Genomic DNA, 18,996 nt, shown 5'->3' on the forward strand with positions numbered 1-18,996 from the left:
ATTTCGGCTATTTCAAGTCTGACAAAAAACAGAGTAGCGTGCACTGTAAATTGTGCCGAAAGCAAGTCTGGAAATACAATAAACTGGAGCATGCGTCACACTGTGCGCCACGTTATTGTTTCGGTGAAATGAATTTCTACAATACTGTTAATTCTACTCTCTGCAGTGTTTAAATGCTTACATATACACACAGTTACTGTCCGTCCACACATACGACTCGGTTCTGCTTCTATGCCCCAGCTTTGTTTACTTTTTCCCACCGAGGCTTCTGATTGGCCAACATTTCTGCACGGTTAGGAATCTAGCTCCACCTGCTGCTTTGGCATGTTCATAGCAGCGTTTTCTTTCATTTCTGCCTTTATGTGTGGACGGGATTCTTTTTTAAAACGAAAACGGAAAATCTCCGTTTTCAAAAATACCCGTGTACGTGTGGACGTAGCCTCAGTCTCTGACTGGAAGCGCTAATTCGTCATTCGGCTTTTGTCAGACTAAAGTAACTGTTAAAACTGTTTGAAAAGCTCAGCTATACAACAAGGAGAGATTGAGAATTTCCTTTTAGTTCTCAGTTTATTTGATATTGACAAGTTAGTCAGTTTTGTCTGTTCTTCTGTAAAACAAACTAAGATTTATTTTTAGAATTAATATTTTGTTTCTAAGTGGAATTGACAATTTAGTCTGTTTCGTTTGTTCTATTTTGAAACTTAAACGCTTTAGCGGCTGCCTTTTGTGTAGTTTGCAATATTTGCCTTTATTTACCTGAAAAAGTCTCATGTTCCTTAAGTACATCTACCCTGTTGAACTTATTATGGGAAATAAATATTTAAATAAAAACAAGCTGCTGATTATTTCACATTTTACTTGTGAGCAACGGCACATTTAAATCTTACAAATATAGTTATTTGGCTTATATCGTGATAGATATCGTTATCGCCTGAAATGAAAAAAACATATCGTGATATGAAAAAATCTTATATCGCCCAGCTCTACTTAAAACTAGGAGAATCTTGACAATAGGGCTGCCACAAACAATTATTTTGATAGTTGACTAGTCACCGATTATTTTTGCGATTAGTCGACTAATCAGATCATCATCCATTGGACGTAAAACGTTCAGCTTATTGCACCAGCAGCATCTGCTCTTATATAACTATCACTAGCTTACAGCTTTAAGTGTTTAAGGTCTGTGCTAACTAACAATAAAGACAAGATGATAGTTTATTAAATTTTAATGAAATTTGCAGATTGTTTCGGTGAAGTTTAATAAACTCCTTGCTATCTAAAATATAACAGGACACCGGAGTAAATTCTCGAGCATCTCACACTTCTGATAATCAGCTGTCTGCTTGACGTTTATTCAGCTGTGTAAAAACTATAACTTTAATCTCAGCCAAACCGATTTACTCAGGAACAAATAAAATACTAAAAAAGCCAAACAATAACATGTTTAAGTTATCTAAGTGACTTATATATCATGTTTAACCTGAGTAGCGAAAGACGGCGGTGGGTTTGGAAACGATCTGCCGGGAGTCCGGTGTTCTCACGGCGCTAGTTAGCCTAGCCCCCGGCTCGCTATCGAGCTAGTGGGTAACAGACGTCTCCGAAAACGTCGGAGCGCTTTTGAAAATATGTGGTGTCCTGATAAACTGAGCAGATATTTGAGGTTTGCACAGCTACATTCTCGCCTGAAAATATGTTAAACGTTTATTTTGTGACCCAGAAAGAATAATAAGAGTAATATTAAAACTAACTAGCTGCCCCCATTGTTGGAAACTGAGCTGCGCTATGAATTCTGGGACACAGCTACTTCGTCTTCTTCGGGGTTTAACGGCAGCTGGCATCCTTGTACATGCAGTGCTGCCATCTTCTGTTTCAGTCCGTTATTACACTCTTAAATCCTGCTACTTATTCCTGCGTCTTTTGGGATCTTGCAAAGCTTCAAACGATGCGTCGACTATCAGTCGTCGACGATTTTGATAGTCGACGTAATCGTGACTAGTCGACTAATCGTGGCAGCCCTACTCGACAGTGAGAAATAATAATCAAGCTCCAAGGCATCTTATTTTAGTGCATAATAATACTGACTACATTTTTCGACTCTTTTATTGTGAAGAGTGTCTGTGTAGCATTAATTGGTAACACTGGGTGGAGTAAAAAAAAGCTCGACTGATTTCATGGACATGAATTAAGAAAAAGATATTGACTCTAGTAACTGTCGAGCCTGGGATGCTACGATTGCATTAAAATTTGAGTTCCAGGCCTTTTTAAATTTTTGTTCTTGTGTCTACTTGTTCCGTTTTAGTTTCATCTGATTTTTTTATTTGTTTTTTTTCTATTTCATTTGTTTTCTGTTCTTTGGAAATTTTTGATAATTGATTTTTTTTCTTTATCAATTTACTGCAAACATCAGTCATCCCTTCATTATTATTATTATTGCAAATGATGCATCAGGTCAAACATCTACGTCCAAACGACTCCAATCAGTCTTTGGTACAGTTAATTCAAGCTTTTGCTGCTGACAACCTGAGTGTGTGATTTGGCCTTGTCTTGCTGAAAGGAGAAGTCCCATCTTATCTCAAAGACCTCATAGTCTGAGAGCGCTTCACTCCTGGTTCCTAGAATATTTAGAAGTACAATGGGAGGCAGAGCCTTCAGCTTTCAGGGCCCTTTCTGTGGAGAGACAGACACTAGCTCTCCTTGTAAGATTAGGCTTCAAACTTTCGTTTTTACTACAGCATATAGTTAGGACTGGATCAGGTGACCCTGAATCCTCCCTTAGTTATGCTGCAATAGCTCCAGGCTGCCGGGGATTCCCGTGATGCACTGAGTATTTCTTCTTCAGTTACCTCTTTTCACTCACTGCGTGTTACACCTCCCTGCATTTACGGGATAGGGTGCTATAAATTTGCAATTGCATAGCAGTTGCAAACACATTCCTGCAGCCACCCCCTTCACATCATACAGTTTCTATGTATTTCTGAGACCTGTGGAAACCTTTATAGCAGATACCTACTATAGACTCATTGTTCTTTGCCCTGGTGACAAAATCCACGTCCAGGTTCTTCTCCTCACTACAGACCGGCTCATAATCAGCACTCATAATTGTAGGATGCGTCTGCTGCAGGCTGCTTGAGTGCTCACAAGATGATAGGGGGCTAGAATCTGAGGAGGAAATCAGAAATGCATTTAGAGCTTTTTAAAATACAAATCATGTTTCTGCTGAACATTTCACTTTTGATGAATCCTGAAAAAGAAAGTCCTGTTAAATCTGCCTCAGTAAACAATAAGAATACAATGGCGCAGCTCTATTAGTACCACTAATTCAAGTTACTGAATTTTGTAGATTTTTCAAACTGTCTCAGGAAATCTTGCCTTTGTTGTCTCACCGCAGGTTGTGGTATTGCACACCGCTGATTTTGACCTCTATTCTCTGATATTTCACTAAAACTGTTGAAAATGAACATAATGTGATAATCAGCAGTGTTGACACCATCTTTTGAAATGAAACCACTTTCCCAAGAAACTGCTCATATCATTTACACTGAGAAGCATTCAAATAATCCAACCTGTCATGGTGGCTCATCAGCAGACCCTGACATCTGCTTGGTTGCCTTGCTATATCCCTGATAACGGAACGAAGCATCCTGGAGTGCATTTAGAATCAATTGTCTCAATTGTGTAAAGCTTTGAAAGTTACTGTGCTATAAAATAAAAAAAATCTTAAGTGTAAGGTGCAATCTTCGAATATTTGGTATTGAGGATTCATCAAAGCTAAAGCCCTGAAACCCCCCTACAGACAGACACGTCTCACTGAGTTATATCCTCTGTTTATCCCCCATTTAGGTGATATCTAATGGTAAGTGGACTGATTCTAATATAGCGGTTTTCTACTCTCCCGGAGCACTCAAAGCACTCAATCCAACATGCCACATTCACCCAAGCACTTTCTTATAAATTTCTTAGTGCTTCCTAGCTAACATTCATACACATTTACACTCCGATAGATGCATCAGAGAGCAACTTGGGGTTAGTATCTTGCCATACAGCCTCGAGGAGCCAGGGTCGAACCACTGACCTTCCAATCAGTAGATGACTTGCTTTACCTCCTGAGCAACAGCCACTCCCATGGGTGATGCTGACACTGTCTTTGGATATCCAAAACAGCGATACCAGGCCTATTCCAGAAAAGGTTCTTAATATTTATTCAACAGTATTCTACACACCAGCCGTCTCTTATAAATTCTCTGAGTCTACTAGAACAAAAAGATGATAAGAAAAATATGTTTTTCTCTTTAATGAGCAATGGTAATTATGAATACATGTATAATGTTTTTAAATATGATATGCAGAGCAGTCTGTTGATCAATAAGTAATATTCAGTTGAATATACTAGTGTTCAGTTCTTTACCACGTTCATAAAGGGCTCTCTGTAGCCCACCAACGTGCTTATACAAATCTATATACATTTCAAAAGAACACCGGTAATTCGATCGATGTTTTTAATCTATGATGTATTTTTATTTCATTATTATGAGCACATCACAGATATATGCACCCCATGTTTGGCTTTTTGAAGAAAGAACTTGAAATTCAAGAAGAGGGTTGCCACTCTCACAGTGCTGTGTTAAACATGGAGCTGGAGTCAAAGTTTTCGGAAACCAGAGACTATTTATGGCTATGTCCACAATAATGCGTTTTCATTTGGAAACGCATCTTTTTCTCTCCGTTTTGGCCTCCCGTCCATGCTGCGTTTTCACTGATGGAAAACGCAGCATTTTGAAAACGGTGCTTTCGCGTCGCAGTGTGGACAGCGAAAGTGCAAACTTTCCAAAACGATGACACATGTTAGTCATATGATGCAGTCATGTGACCAATCAAACTAAGATAGCGGAGGGCATTATACAGCAGTTGTTTTGTTTGCTCTCAGGTTTGACAGCCCTATTAAAGATTAACATCAGTCTGCACGCGCTCCTGAGAGCTTTTCTTCAAATTCTTTAACTCTCACTGGCTTTTGCAACTTTGTACTTTTGTGTTACTCGCAGCAACAACTCCAGCTCATTGTGAGTCCATTTAAAAAACTCGGTGCTTTTCCTTGACATTTTGCCGCGACGTTTCAACGAGCTGGAAAGTAAATTAACGGCAGACAGAAATGAGGCAGGCCGAATCTTCTTGGTTTCACGCATGCGCAGGACTGGAACGTGAGCATTTTCAGACGTTTCAATGTGGACGCACAACTCTGAAAATGACTGAAAACCCTAGTGATGTACCTCATCTAAAAGTATTCTGAAGTACTCTCTCTGACAGAAATATAAAGAACCTCGTGTCTTAAGAGGTTGTGTCCATTTACGGCAAAGAGCGAGGACATACTCTTTGCTATGGACGTACGTATTAGGGAGTTTTCCCTCTTTGTCAGTTTCTATTAGCGAAAATTTACTAATACTGATACAATAAGATATAAGTGGCAGAATGCCGAGCCATTTCAAAATGACCACCTTTCTACAATTCTGTATAAAACACGCGTACTTCAAAACCCAGTTAGTTCAAAATTTGTTTGTTTTATTAAGGATTTAACTTTTTTTTTTTTTTTTAACTTTCCTTGACCTTACCTGGCCTGCCCACACAGACACACCTCGAGTAATGTGTGCAGTAACCATAAGAGAACAAATATTGCCTGTTTATACTCAGGAGCCTGAAATGCCAGAGGTGAAACTGGTGTTGCTTGTATGGCATGGTGGATTGGTCATTGTGTGCTACATCAGGAATTCCTGAGCAGTGTATACCACACGCGTGCAGCTTCACATCAACAGCTTTCTTTGGAAATTTCTATAATTAAAATGTTAAAATTAAATGCATATTTTTATGTTAATATGTGGAAATACATTTGTTACATTACATTCATTTACTGCACAAAACAGTGTTGAAATCTACATTTTTGAGAACATCTCATTCAGTGAGGATGAAAACAATGTGCTCCTCGAGATTGACATTAAACTTTTTGATGCGGTCTGTTCTGGTTCACAGATTTCACACAACCTAATTGAACCTACCAATAAGCTGTGACATGCCACAGCACTCTACCCGACCTCACAGACAAAAGGAAAGATCAACAGGTGAGCCCAGTGCAGCCTTCAGTAGCTGAAGATCCAGGCAGTTTTCTCAGGAGCTAACAGGGACCAAGACAAAGTAGGACACTGTGTCAACGCAACGTTGTGTATGTGGTCACGCTCTGGTCCGTAGAAACATGCAAAGCAAGTATTCAGTATTCTGTGATTTAGCCCCAGAGGACCTGCGGGCTAAATCAGAGAAGCCATTCAAATGAAAATGGCACGTTGTTTATTAGCTCTACTACAAAATCTGAACTAGCCGTTTAAAGGTCAAGGCTGGTAAAGTAATAGGAGTTCACTTCGGTACTAGTAGGCCTGCGTGCAAGTTAAATGGGCATCAAGTCTACGGCACTCAAAGCCATCAGCATCTTAATGTAGCAACATGATTAGAGACTATGGCGCAGCACTACAGCCCCATCGACTCTGTATCAGTGCGCCTATGTGCCCAGCTACAGCCACAATACAGCGAAAGCTACTGAAATGGCTTAAAGGTCTTCCCCGGATGACAAAAATAGAGCTTTATTTCATCATCATCAAACTCATTCCAGCGAAAATGTTAAACCTCTTACCGAGCTCCAATGCGCTATCATTTTGGTCCAAGCTATCCGCCCGCTTCCTCTGACGGTCCATCGGAAATATGAAGGCGCTCAGGGTTCCACAGATACCCTACCAAATCTACAGAAACATGGCCCTCTGCTGCATCATCTATTCCTCACAGCCGCCCGCGCTGTTGCATGGAAACGCTGGACGGAGAGCTGCCACCTACCGATCCTTTGGACAGCTCGGAGACTAAAAGCAACTGTTTCCAAAGAAACTGCACCAGAGACGCGACTGTGTGACTGCGATGAAAAGTGGAGGTCCTTCAGAATTTAATTAGCCCCGTCTACATGAAATGTGTCAAAATGACCATGCCCGTGTGTGCGAACACGTCTTTTGGATACAAACAGCACAGCATTAACGCGCGGGCGCTCAGCGAAAGATCGTGCTGAAAAAAAGCCCCACAAGCATGTTGCATTCATTTCCATGATAAAAACAGGGAAACGTTTCACTCGCGGTTGGGAATCGTAAATATCTCCGAAAAGGAAAAGCTTCATTAACATACATTATTAGTAGCAGTAATATATATAATAATCAACAATCATATGACCCCCTATGAGCAAGCTGTTTGGCAACAGTGGGAAGGATAAACTCCCTTTTAAGAGGACGAAACCTCGGGCAGAACCAGTCTCAAGGAGGGGAGAGGAGGAGGACATTTACATGTCATTTACAAGCTGAGAGGGCGTGTACAAGACATGACTGTTCATTTAAAAGCACAAGACAAGTACTAATTAAATATGAACGTTGATTTATGGCAGTGAGACGGTCATTTATAAGACAGCTAAGCAGGTGAGATTCAAGATTTCTATTTGCATTTTGCGCACAGGACCAACAGTCCATGCACATTGGAATTCTTGTGCAGAGGTCAAGTTACATCCATGCTGTCATTACATTAAAAGACAGCATGTGGACATAGAAACCCGACCTTGTCCCACAGCCCTCCATTTTGGTGGATGTAAGATTAGAGATCTGCTGTACAAACAGCTGTGATGACAAATATTTAAAATGTGCACTAGCAAATTAGTAAAGGAATGCAATGGGAGCTCAGGAATTGCTTCAACTGTAGAGCTTATGATTTCCTGTCAGATGTGAATGCCGCATTTTTGTCGAGCCTGAGCATCACTGAGTCAACTGGTGCCGCCTACTCGAGCTGGGGTCTTTTCCAGTGGGTGCGAGGTGAGCGTAAAGTGGCAATCAGGAACAGACTGATCCAAGCCCGCAGAAAGCAGCTATGGACGTCTATAAACGCCGCCGCAGTCTGAGATATCGGTCTGCTCTAAAGAACTCTGTCAGTTTAGGACATTTTCTACCCAGACCAGAAAGAAATGCTTCTTCTCTCCATGTTAGACTGCAGTGTGTCTGCTCTCCGTGCCCACAGGGGGAATGCTCGCCAGCCTTCAGTGTGACTGTCACACTGTGACACCTTCTGGAGAGTTAATCGCGAATATTGAGGTCTAAACTCTCGGAGACTGGAAACGACGCGAATGAACCGCGACCGATCCATTTTGTAATTCATGAAGCAAACAACTGTAAGCGCGTCTCCTTCCGCGGGCCAGCACAAACACGACTCTCGAAGATTTAAATGAACGCGCATAGGCAAACGCGTATCGCGTCGTTTGACGCAAAACAGACAATAAATGCATGTTTTTAAAGTCAATCAAAGAGAGAGAGATCAGCTATCACACACCATATAGACAAATGACATAAAAACAAACAGGCTGAGCTGCATTCTGCAAAAAGCATAAAGAAAGCAGGAGACAGCAAGTGCAACTTTCCTACCAGTTTAAAGGAAAACTGTCTCGTTGATAGTAATGAATATTTACCTGTTTTTCCGGAGTTGCAGAGCAAAGTTTAGTAGAAGGTAAATGCAAGTACTGACAAGCTAATACTTCCCTCTCACCTGTACAGAGAGGGTGGAGGAGGAAGTGCCTCTGGTCTTCTCAGGTAAAGACTCTCCTCCCACAACAATTAAGTAATTGGTGGGTTGTGTGATGTGGCACTGTACAAGCATGGGACTGAATGGTGCGAAGCCCACAGAGTACATATCCAAAAGCAAATAAAACATGCATGCTGTGACTGTCAGGCTGATAGATGTGATAGCATGAATTTCTTTATTAAGGATGGATGGACAGAGGCAAGGCAATATCACAAATGCAGACAGGGAGGCAACTCAGAAACAGTCATTCCCATACAGGCATGTTCAGACTTGCTCCTGCTAGTTTTCCAGTTCTGAAACACACACACACATCCTCTGAAGTCGTGTTTAAGGACAGAGCAAATTTTTTAAAGAACAGACAAACTGCATATATGTAGGAAACTGTCTTGTTTTGTTGACAGCAACCAGGCAATGTACAATGCGTTGCAGAGAAAAACGAACAACAATCGGGAACCCTTCTTAAATGTTTTCCTACCAAATGTTTCAGCAGCATGTGTATTTCCCTATTCAAAGTGCAACTTTGTGTGCAGAGGTTTCCTGTTTAGAAAAGGAAGAGCTAGTAGTAAAAAATCCACTAAAAAATGAATGCATGTCTTGTGCATTGCTGGTCTAGAACAAGTGATCTAGATCCTTTTCTGTGGGTCCAAACCATGCAAAGATAGTGTCCTGTTACTCCATCCTGATCGTAATACCTCATACTGACTATAGAACGGGTGTGGTGCATCACTAAAGATAGCTTTGTCTTAAGCAGTGTGGACAAGCATTATCATATTATTTGCCATTCTAAACCATGCACTTTATCCTGTCGTATTTCCATCTATTCTACATTTAGTCCTTCGACCTCCTGCTTCCTTTAATGGGAACAACAACAAATGCAGTTGTAGTAGCAGTATTAGCAGCAAAAGTAGAAAAAGCAGCAGCAGTAACAGCAGTTGCAATAATTACAGAAACACCTTATGAATGGTTGAACTGTAAACTTTTGCCCCTACAAAATAAAAGCACATTCAGTTTACTATTTGCAAAGAGCTGCAGTGGGAGGAGCAGATGTGGTGGTGTGGAATTTTACATCTACTCGCTGTCAAGAGGAAGCTCTTTCATCTGTAGAGCAGAACTGGGTGCCGCTGCTTACGTGCATACATCAGGACTAAATGCACATATGCATGCAAATTCATGTATACACTGTTGGTGAATGCACAGTTCCTTAATGCAACAGTGAAAGCAATCAAACCTGACCTGTGTGGGGTATAGCCTGATGTCAGACTATAGCATCTGTGCTTTTAACCCTACAACAGCTGCTTCAAATCAAACCAGGGACTGCTGTTTGCAAAGAATTTGCCACATTTTCATCATGACTGTCAGTATGGACACTGGTGCTGAAACTCAAGCCTTCACAGTGGTAATTTCAGAACAGGCTATGCTAGAAGGGAAAAGAGGTGTGCATTTTAATGAGCTTAGTCTACCTACTGTTTCTCTCAATAATAAAAAGACTTTCGTTGCCCTGGGTGTTGCTTTAAAGAGCCCACACCCAAGTTTTTCTTAAGACTTCTCTGGGGAGACACCACTGCAGTCATGGTGGATGGTTGCAGAGTTTCTTCATTCAACCATCCCCCAGTGTGTAGTCCATGTATGTTAAATATGTCTGTTTTTGTTGGCTTATTTTGGGGTTTCTGGTTATTATTGTCCCTGTCCCTGTGTGTTAGCCCTGTAACAGACTGGCGACCTGTCCAGGGTGTACCCCGCCTCTCGCCCTATGACAGCTGGGATAGGCTCCAGCGCCCCCCGCGACCCTGAAAAGGATAAGCGGAAGCGAATGGATGGATGGTTATTATTGACCATTCGAAATTAGTTTTGTTGCTATGACAATTAGTTCTCGTTATTATTGTAAATGGAGTTTTGTTATTGTTTTCATGATTATTTTAGCATTTCTGGGTTCTGTTAGAACTGTCATTTTGTTTTCAGTTTACTCCTGCTGGTATTGGGCTAGTTTCTACAGTGCGTTGATGCCAAGTCCCTATTATTTTTAGTTGCTTTCTGTTTTATTTTGGTACTTCCTTTTGTCTTGTCATGTGTGAAATTGGTCCCAAAATCAGGACTCATAACACAAAGGGATAAACAAAAAGAAGGAGCTTTATTGCTATGAAAAATTCAAACAATACAAACAAAACGAAACCTAAACTAGAACCTAGGAACAGTAAACTAAGAAACTGGGAACTAGAAACTAGGAGCAGGGAGTAGCAATAAGGGACACACAGCAATAAGGGACAACACGACAACAGAGGACTTCAAAACACAGGATCACGAGAGAACAGGAAACAGGAGGGAAAACATCTTGAAATCTAAGGAGCGTGAAAAGAAAAGTGTCTGGGCTTCTTTAGTTTCCTTGAAGACGTTTCAGTTCTTCAGAACTGAAAAAGCTTCTCAGATGAGAGGGGAAATATCTTTAACCGCCTAACACCCAAACTCTTCCATGACATTCATCTAAATTTCTCTTTGATATTTGGACTGATTGGCACCTGATGAATGTAAAAACAAAGAATTACCAGATTTTTTTTTTTTTTTTACATAATTTTTGTTTCTGAGAAAAATGAGATCCACATATGAGGATATTTGTTTAAAATTTCAATAGAACAGTGGCAGTTTAATGTCCTCGTAAGTGGATATCAGGCCCTTGTAGAGCAAAACGTAATACAGCGTGTTAGGAAGGAAGGAAGGCTCAGGGCTTAAGTAATCAGCATCATGAGCTCATCCGATTAGAATAAGAATAAGCAGTCATCTAATCATTCACAGGGGTCTCCTTTTATTCTCCAAATCAATAAAGCAAAGAAGGAAGGAAAGACACACATGGACTGCCAATGCTGAAAGAAAACAGATTTAAGTTACTCATTACTTTAAACAATACATAAAATAAAAACCCCCAAACAGAACCTCACCTCTGCTGCCGCCCCGTGTGGGAGTGAAGAAAGAGTGAGCCAAAAGTGAATGCAGTCCTTATATAATGTGTGACAGGTGAGTGCAATTAAGGACAAGCACCACACCCAATCAAAGGGGAGAGAAGTAAACAAGGTGCATCTGGTGAAGTGAGTGGGTGTGCTGGGATGTGCTAAAACGTGGGTCTTTACAACACAGTGGAACCCCGGCTTACGAAGACCCCGTTTAACGAAAAATTAAAGTTACGAAGGCACTTAAAAGCAATATGTCTGCCCGAGGTACGGCAAAATGCCCGCGTAACGAAATAGAAAAAATAGAAAATTAGAAAAAATGAAATGAAATTCCATGTTATGTACATGCACATGTACGTATGTATGCATGCATACGTATGCTTTCTTCAACCTCCGCCACCTCCACCAAGAACTTCGTCTTCAGCCAGCATCGCCTCACTCAAAAGGCGATGGAAAAAGGTGCTTCGACTTACGAAAATTTTGACTTACGACAGACCGTCTTGAACGAATTAATTTCGTAAGTCGGGGTTCCACTGTATTTTGGTGTAGACAACCCAAAATCTGATGTCCACATATGTGGACATCAGGTCCTAGGAGGTTAAGGAAACTAGAGATGGCACGATACCACTTTTTTATGTCCGATACTGATACCGATATCATAAATTTGGATATCTGCCGATACCGATATGAATCCGATATAGTGTTTTTTAATAAACAAAACTGTTTTTAAAATATCTTGCTGCATTTTGTATAAGTTCATACTCAAGTTTAAAACAACAACTACACTAAAGCTATTCTGTTATACCTGTATGCAAAAAAGAATATTTCATAGTTCAGCAATACTGATCAATCTAATAAACTTAAACCTACACCATCCTCCCTATTCTGGTATTTTAAAGAGTACTTAGCATAAATATTAAGCAACCTAACTAATAGGGTTCCAACTCCCAGCAACAACAAAAATAAATAAATAAAAAATAGGGAACCACCCCTCACGCTCCACCTCATGATGCTTAATCGACGTAATCAACCTTAATTTGATGCAGTGTGAAAATTTTTTTTCAAGAAATATTAAATAGATTCAACATATTTCTTCAACAGAGCTGCAGACTGCACAGATGGTACCTTCCCAAAGGAAAAAGTACTATAGCTTACTAGGTTATAATAGACTTAATAGTTACTATATGCAGTAATGGACTTCTATTCATTTTGCATCAAATTAAAACTTTGGGTGTCAGATAATTATTTATTAAAAGCTAGACATTTTAAATGAGAATAAGAAAGAAAAGTATGTCTTTGTGCCCCCTTTTCCCTGTTAATGCCCTATTCAAATTCAAAATTCAAATTCAAATTCAAATTTTATTTGTCACGTACACAGTCATACACAGTACGATATGTAGTGAAATGCTTGGACAACTGCTCGTGACCTAAAGAAAATAAAAAAGGAAAAGGCTATGAATAAGATAGGAAATAAATATGAAAAATTAAAAAGGGTAAATTTAACTATCGGCCCCCCTGGCTAAACTTTGCTAGATCCGCCCCTGCACAGTTACCAGCATCAGCTGTAGAAAAAGATCCTGGTGTAGAAAGTAATATTAAATACATTCTAACAACAGCTGATCAAGCTTAAACGTGCTGCTGTTGTTCAGCCGCTGGTTTCCTCTTTCTGGTGCAAAGTGGGCCAAAAACAAACCAGAGACACGGACTCGCGACAGAAAAGCCGATCAGCTGATCGTTAAGCAGTTTCATGATTGAAGTAGCAGCAAGAAGAGGCAGTCGCTCCATATATCGCTTGTTAAGCTTAACGCAGGAATGCTTTACATTCAGAGATGGACTTACACACTTGCTTTACTTCTCTCGGGGATAACTTTGTCGGAGATGAAATGCCAGGTTGCTAGCGAAGCTCCACATGCTATCCAGACCACCGACAGGTCCCGCATGCCACAGCCGCTCTATCACGTGATGCATACTGCTCCGACGTGCTAACGTTCTGAGGTGAGTTACGGCGTGTTGCAAGTTTTGTGAGGTGCTTTCGTGATATTTAATGGATCGGATTACATTTTTTATTTTTCTCCGATATCCGATCCAGTAATTTAGGTCAGTATCGGACCGATACCGATACGTAATATCGGATCGGTCCATCTCTAAAGGAAACTTAAAGAAATTCAGACACTTTTCTTTCCAAGCTTCTTAGACAATGACCTGGATGACTGGGAACCTTCACAGACACATCTTGAAGTAATCAGACACAATTGGGCAGGGAGGAAGCAAAACTGAACACAGGACGAGAGGCTTTCAAAATAAAACAAGAAACACACTGAGATGCAGACTAAAAGATAAAATCTTGACACTGGGACTTGGGGGAGAGAGACATGGGAACAATCAGACTGAGGAGACGGAGAGGGCGAGAGACACGACAGGCTGGGAGAACACAGACCAAGAGAGCCAGAATATGTGTTAATCTGTGTTATACAGATTACATGAACAAGAACCTAAGAGCTAGAAATATAACACAAATTCAACTCATTTTAATTAAACTAGAAAACACACACTGGGCCACAGACCCAGGGCTAAGCCCATTTACGGTTACTTTCCCCTTGTCTTTTTAGCTGGATTCTGATCAGCTGTGGCTCACTTTCAGAGCTGATCCCAAAAGCTTCATCTGGACGTAACGTTTTCAGTGGGAGAAACATTTCGTCACTCATCCAGAGTCGGCTGACTGCAGGTTTCCCCAACCTTATAAACCTGGGGTATCAAGCATAAATGAGCTGTTGGCCACTGTTGCCACTGTCACCTCAGTGGAGAGCCACTTTAGTGTTGTTCAAGTAGTACAAAAAAAATCAAACAAACAAGAAAACACCCAGAAATATATCCAAAAATGTAACGTTTTGTTTGTTTTTTAGACAAAACTGCAAATGTGAGTGCAGATCTTTTGTGTTTTCCTCACTCTTAACTGACTGAAGCCTTTCATTGAACTACCAGAACCACTACCACATTAGCACAACTTCACAACTTCAAGGGCCAAATTGCATTATATTTATTTTAGTGCTGTCAGCGTTAATCTGAAAAAAATGATGTTAACGTGGCAAATCTCCGTTAGCGAGTTAACGCGGATCATCCCATGGTTGGGGCTGGACGGTGCTAAGGTGCTAACGTGTTGACGCCGTGCCCCACGCGCAGGGCGATCCGTGTTAACTCGCTAACAGAGATTTGCTGCGTTAATGCGATTATGGCGTTAACGTCATTTTAATGAGATTAACACTGACAGCACTAATTTCTTTACGTAAATATACAGGCCGTAAGTAGGGGTGACGTGGGCCGCAAGTGGCCCCCAGGCCGCAAGTTTGAACCCCTGTGTTATAAACAGTACATTTGTATAACGACTGAAACGACCACCACTGGTGAAGAATGGGCTGTGATGGGAGTTTTTTGATCATTAATATGCAAATTGTCATGACCACTGATCAGCAACCACTGACCAATGGCCATGAGTCCCATTCACAGAGAGTTGGGGAATGGCTGCAATCACAGCAGTGTAAGATGGTGACAGATGTACCCTTAGGCCCCTCCTCCATTCAGAGATGGTCTTTCCCTTTTCATATAAGTGGCCTCCTTGACTCTCTGCTCAAACCAGCGTTCCTGCTTGTCCAGGATGTTACATCCTCATCATTGAAAGAGTCTAAGTATTTCAGAGGCTTAGTAAATATCACTATAAATATAAGTTAGACGAGCCTGATAAAATCTATCTTATCCCTTTAGTAATTATTTGAGTTTGATAAGTTGAAATAAATGTCTAAAATGTTAACATATATGTTTGTGTTAAATTAAGGTTGTTATCTCAGACAAAAAATTCAGTATGTGCTTCACAGAATACCTTCTTTGCATGTGCTTAATATTTTTGTTTAAAATTGAATCAAAATATTTGAGAAATAGGTATCTATACTCATCAGTATCTTGGACTAAAATCATAAACAAGTAAAACACAATAACGTAGAGTAATTGAGTACCATGAGCCTTTTTCCTTGTTTTGTTCATTTTGTTTTTTAAATACTCTGAGCGTTTGTGTTTGCTCTCCTGGTTTGACATTCATCCTGCAAGTATGTGAGGCTTTGAGCTAAAAGGGGAGAGGCTCTTGTCTTTTTAGTGCTTGTTTATTTCAAGTTATCGCCATGTTTATGAGAATAAAATTTTTATTTGGAAAAATGTTTAAGATGTGGTCGTTTTTCATGCATGTATTATGAAACACACAACTACATATTAGTTTGGTTTTTTAGCCTTAAACTACCAGTGAAATACAATAACATTCATGTTTGAATGTCAGGGGGCGATCGTGGCTCAGGAGTTGGCAGGTACTCTTGTAATCGGAAGGTTGCCGGTTCGAGCCCCGGCACAGTCTCAGTCGCCTAGCCTGCTCTGTCAGTGCCCCCCAGGGCAGCTGTGGCTGCAACGTAGCTGCCGTCACCAGTGTGTGTGAGTGGGTGGATGACTGGATGTAGTGTAAAGCACTTTGGGGTCCATAGGGACTGAGTAAAGCGACATACAAATACTATTTATTAGTACAATTTTGATCACGTTCAGTTTACAATATTAAGCAAATGGAACAAAAGTTTGGATTAACTGACATCTATATTTCAGTTACATGACCAAGCATGTCAGTGTTATTTACTCAATTTTTTCATGTTTCTGTAACAACTACAATTATTCATTTCAACTTAATATGTTCAAGCTTTAGTTCAAGCTTTAGTTATGCAATTGATCAAGTATATTGAACAGATTTGACTGGTTTCCAATCTACTCAATATTTTTAAGTGTAAAGGCATTGCCTCAAAAATGTTAAGTAAATATCAGTTTTCGTTTTTAGAGCGCACTGGTCTGTAGGTGTCCATCTGCGCTTGCGCTTGGTGATTTAAAAAATGTTTTTATGCTTCATTTAAATTTGCTGCTAAGTCTATTTTCATTGTTTCTGTCCATACAGGGCGCTGCTCTTGTGACCAGCAGGTTGTCTGTCAGTGTCAGTTTGTTTCATTGACCATTTTACACTGTTGCAATGGCAGCTACCAGAACACACCAAGAATGCCTGTTCAATCTGTCACATTAAAAATACTTTTTTCTGTGACAAACAGAAGTGATTTTAATGTCTCCTTTACTAGGCTGTGGAACAGTAAGCTTTAACGTTGTGTTGACAAGCCATTATATTAGGTACGCCTGTTAAGCATTCAGCTGCCATTAACAAAAATATATACAGCAACTGTAGAGTTAGGCATGCAGACCTGGATAAGACAATGTGCTGAAGTTGAAAACGAGCATTAGAGTGGGGAAAAGTGATTTAAATGACTCTAAATGTCATGAAACATACCGGGCAGAACGCACGGAGGCACAGAGTTGCGGTGAAACAATTTATTTACAGTGAAGGGGATGCATTTTCAGGGACAGTGTATATACAATAAAATGTGAACGCGGAGCCGGGACATGCGGGTGAGGAGATGCACACTGGCACTCGATCTGAGGAGAGAGGAACAGGAGAATTAGGAGGGTCTTGCCCGAAACCGAGAAAACTATAAAAGAGACTTTACCGAGAGTTGGAGAACTTACTTAGTACTGTTTGCCAAAAACCTCCGAAAGGGAAACAAACCAAACGAGGCGATCCGGAGAAAAAGGGAGACAAAAATCCTGGTGAGGAAACAAAACTTCGTACAGTCACCAGCGAAAATAATCCACAGGTTCCAGTAGTGGTGTGCGGATCGATATTGAAATCTCAGTTCCTCCGATACCAGCAATTTATGTTCTAGAATTGATTCTCACATTAAAATATCGATATTTTAGTACTCTGGGGTAAATTTGTAGTTTTTCATTAACGGGAATACAGTGGAAAGAAACTACATCATTGGGATCGTCTAAATTTGAAGGAACTACTTCCTCTTACGCCTTTCATAGACATAAATGTGTCCAGCCCCTGGCGTGGGCACTCACAACAATGGCTGAGCGTAAACAGAGTCATGTGCGGTCATATTTTACCTCCACAAACAGCCCAGACGCGGTTTGTGATACATGTGGAAAGACAGTGAGGTGTTGTGGCAACACCACTGACCTCGTCAAACACCTCAGAGTAAATCATATCACAGAGTATGATGAGCTTATGTTGAGACGAACTGAAGAGGAGGAGAGGGACGGGTGCTGCTGGGGCGAGACAGACGTCTCTCGTCCTTTAGTGCTGCAGGTCTCGATGCATTCTCAATCATCCAGGAAAGTAAATCTGGAAAGTGCTGCAGGCAGGCAACATGCTCAGATAGTGCACAACTTCAGGTTTTTTATTTCTATATGATTATACTGTGTTATTAAGCAATGGGAACAAGTAGTCTGATGTCCTGTAAGGATTATGAAGCTATATTATTATTACAATTACATAATACAATTGTATATTGTATTATGAAATACAATGAAATATAAGTTTTTGTACAGAGCATCGGTATCGGATCAGTATTGTTGATAGGCAGAGCATAATTGTGATTATGACACTTTATCTTTATCATACAAAAATGTTTGCAATTTAAAGAAAAAGAGAAAGGGAGGCTATTACATGTGTGTCTACACTGTATGTGTTCTTCCTGCTGTGGAAAATACATGAACGGACAACTCCAGGCTTCCTTTTTTGTTGTCACCGATATCAGACAACATTGACTGCAGATGACATGTGGCACACGCTAGTTGATATTAGAACTGTACAATTTCCTCTCTGACTTTAATCACACTGTGTGGAACTAAACACACAAAAGAAAAGAAGAGTTCGGACACTTCCCCTGTATGGTGGTGGTTCCCTACGGGATTTATTTAAGTTATGAGATGCTTGTCAGAGAATTATGTGTGACGTCAGTGTAACGGACATCTAGCTTAAATTTTTGTCTTCTTTGTGTCTTGATCTTGCATTTTTCTTTTTGCAATAACATGCAGTCACAACTTATATTAATTCTTTGCTGCCATATTTAGCATCAGTGTGAACAGGACTAAGGTCAAGAAGCCCTCCTCACACCACCATCCTCTGCAGAAATAGCTCTATTAACTATTTCCCATCATCATTCTCTCCACCGCTGTTCCCCAGACTCCTCCAAACACACTCTCTATTTCTTTCTCTCTCCCCCCTCACTCTGTCACTCTCTCTCACACACACACACATACAAACACACAGATAAACTTCCTGTCATGACAAGGCTGAAATTAAAATGGCCTGTTAGTTTAAACCCGTTCACAGCACACGCTGATGTTGGGATATTTTCTCAGTCTTATGCAGATAGAGGCAGTCAGTAGTGCTGGGGTACAACTTGCAAACATTCTGTATGTAGGTTTGTGTGTGTGTGTAAATGGTAAATGAAATTGTCCTCGTGTAGAGCTTTTCTACTGTGCTTTCTACAGCTCGTCTCATCCACAC

At 40.5% G+C, this 18,996-nt stretch overlaps 1 protein-coding gene and 1 long non-coding RNA gene across 6 annotated transcripts in view; both read right to left on the bottom strand.

Moving 5' to 3' along the window:
• ano1a (anoctamin 1, calcium activated chloride channel a) overlaps positions 1 to 8,630 on the bottom strand; it is a 54,518-nt gene extending 45,888 nt beyond the window's left edge. For 2 of the 5 annotated variants that reach the window (XM_082530724.1, XM_082530723.1), the window contains exons 1-2: positions 6,671 to 7,343; positions 3,011 to 3,159 (exon numbers count right to left, since the gene is read on the bottom strand). In XM_082530724.1, the coding sequence (XP_082386850.1) occupies positions 3,011 to 3,159; positions 6,671 to 6,731 (210 nt within the window). In that variant the 5' untranslated portion in view covers positions 6,732 to 7,343. Of the gene's footprint in view, positions 1 to 3,010; positions 3,160 to 4,072; positions 4,179 to 6,670; positions 7,344 to 8,477; positions 8,500 to 8,521 lie in introns of those variants that run through there. The other 3 variants (XM_082530725.1, XM_082530726.1, XM_082530727.1) reach the window with 3 other exon arrangements.
• Positions 8,631 to 16,955: 8,325 nt separating this feature from the next.
• On the bottom strand, positions 16,956 to 17,264 carry LOC309712464. Its single transcript, XR_014278300.1, has 2 exons — positions 17,166 to 17,264; positions 16,956 to 17,075 (listed from the first exon to the last, which is right to left on the bottom strand). It is a non-coding gene; the product is annotated as an uncharacterized lncRNA (long non-coding RNA).
• Between the last annotated feature and the right edge of the window lie 1,732 nt (positions 17,265 to 18,996).

Source organism: Aulonocara stuartgranti (genome assembly GCF_965226115.1).
Source record: "Aulonocara stuartgranti genome assembly, chromosome: 1".
In the NCBI taxonomy this organism is placed as follows: domain Eukaryota; kingdom Metazoa; phylum Chordata; class Actinopteri; order Cichliformes; family Cichlidae; genus Aulonocara; species Aulonocara stuartgranti.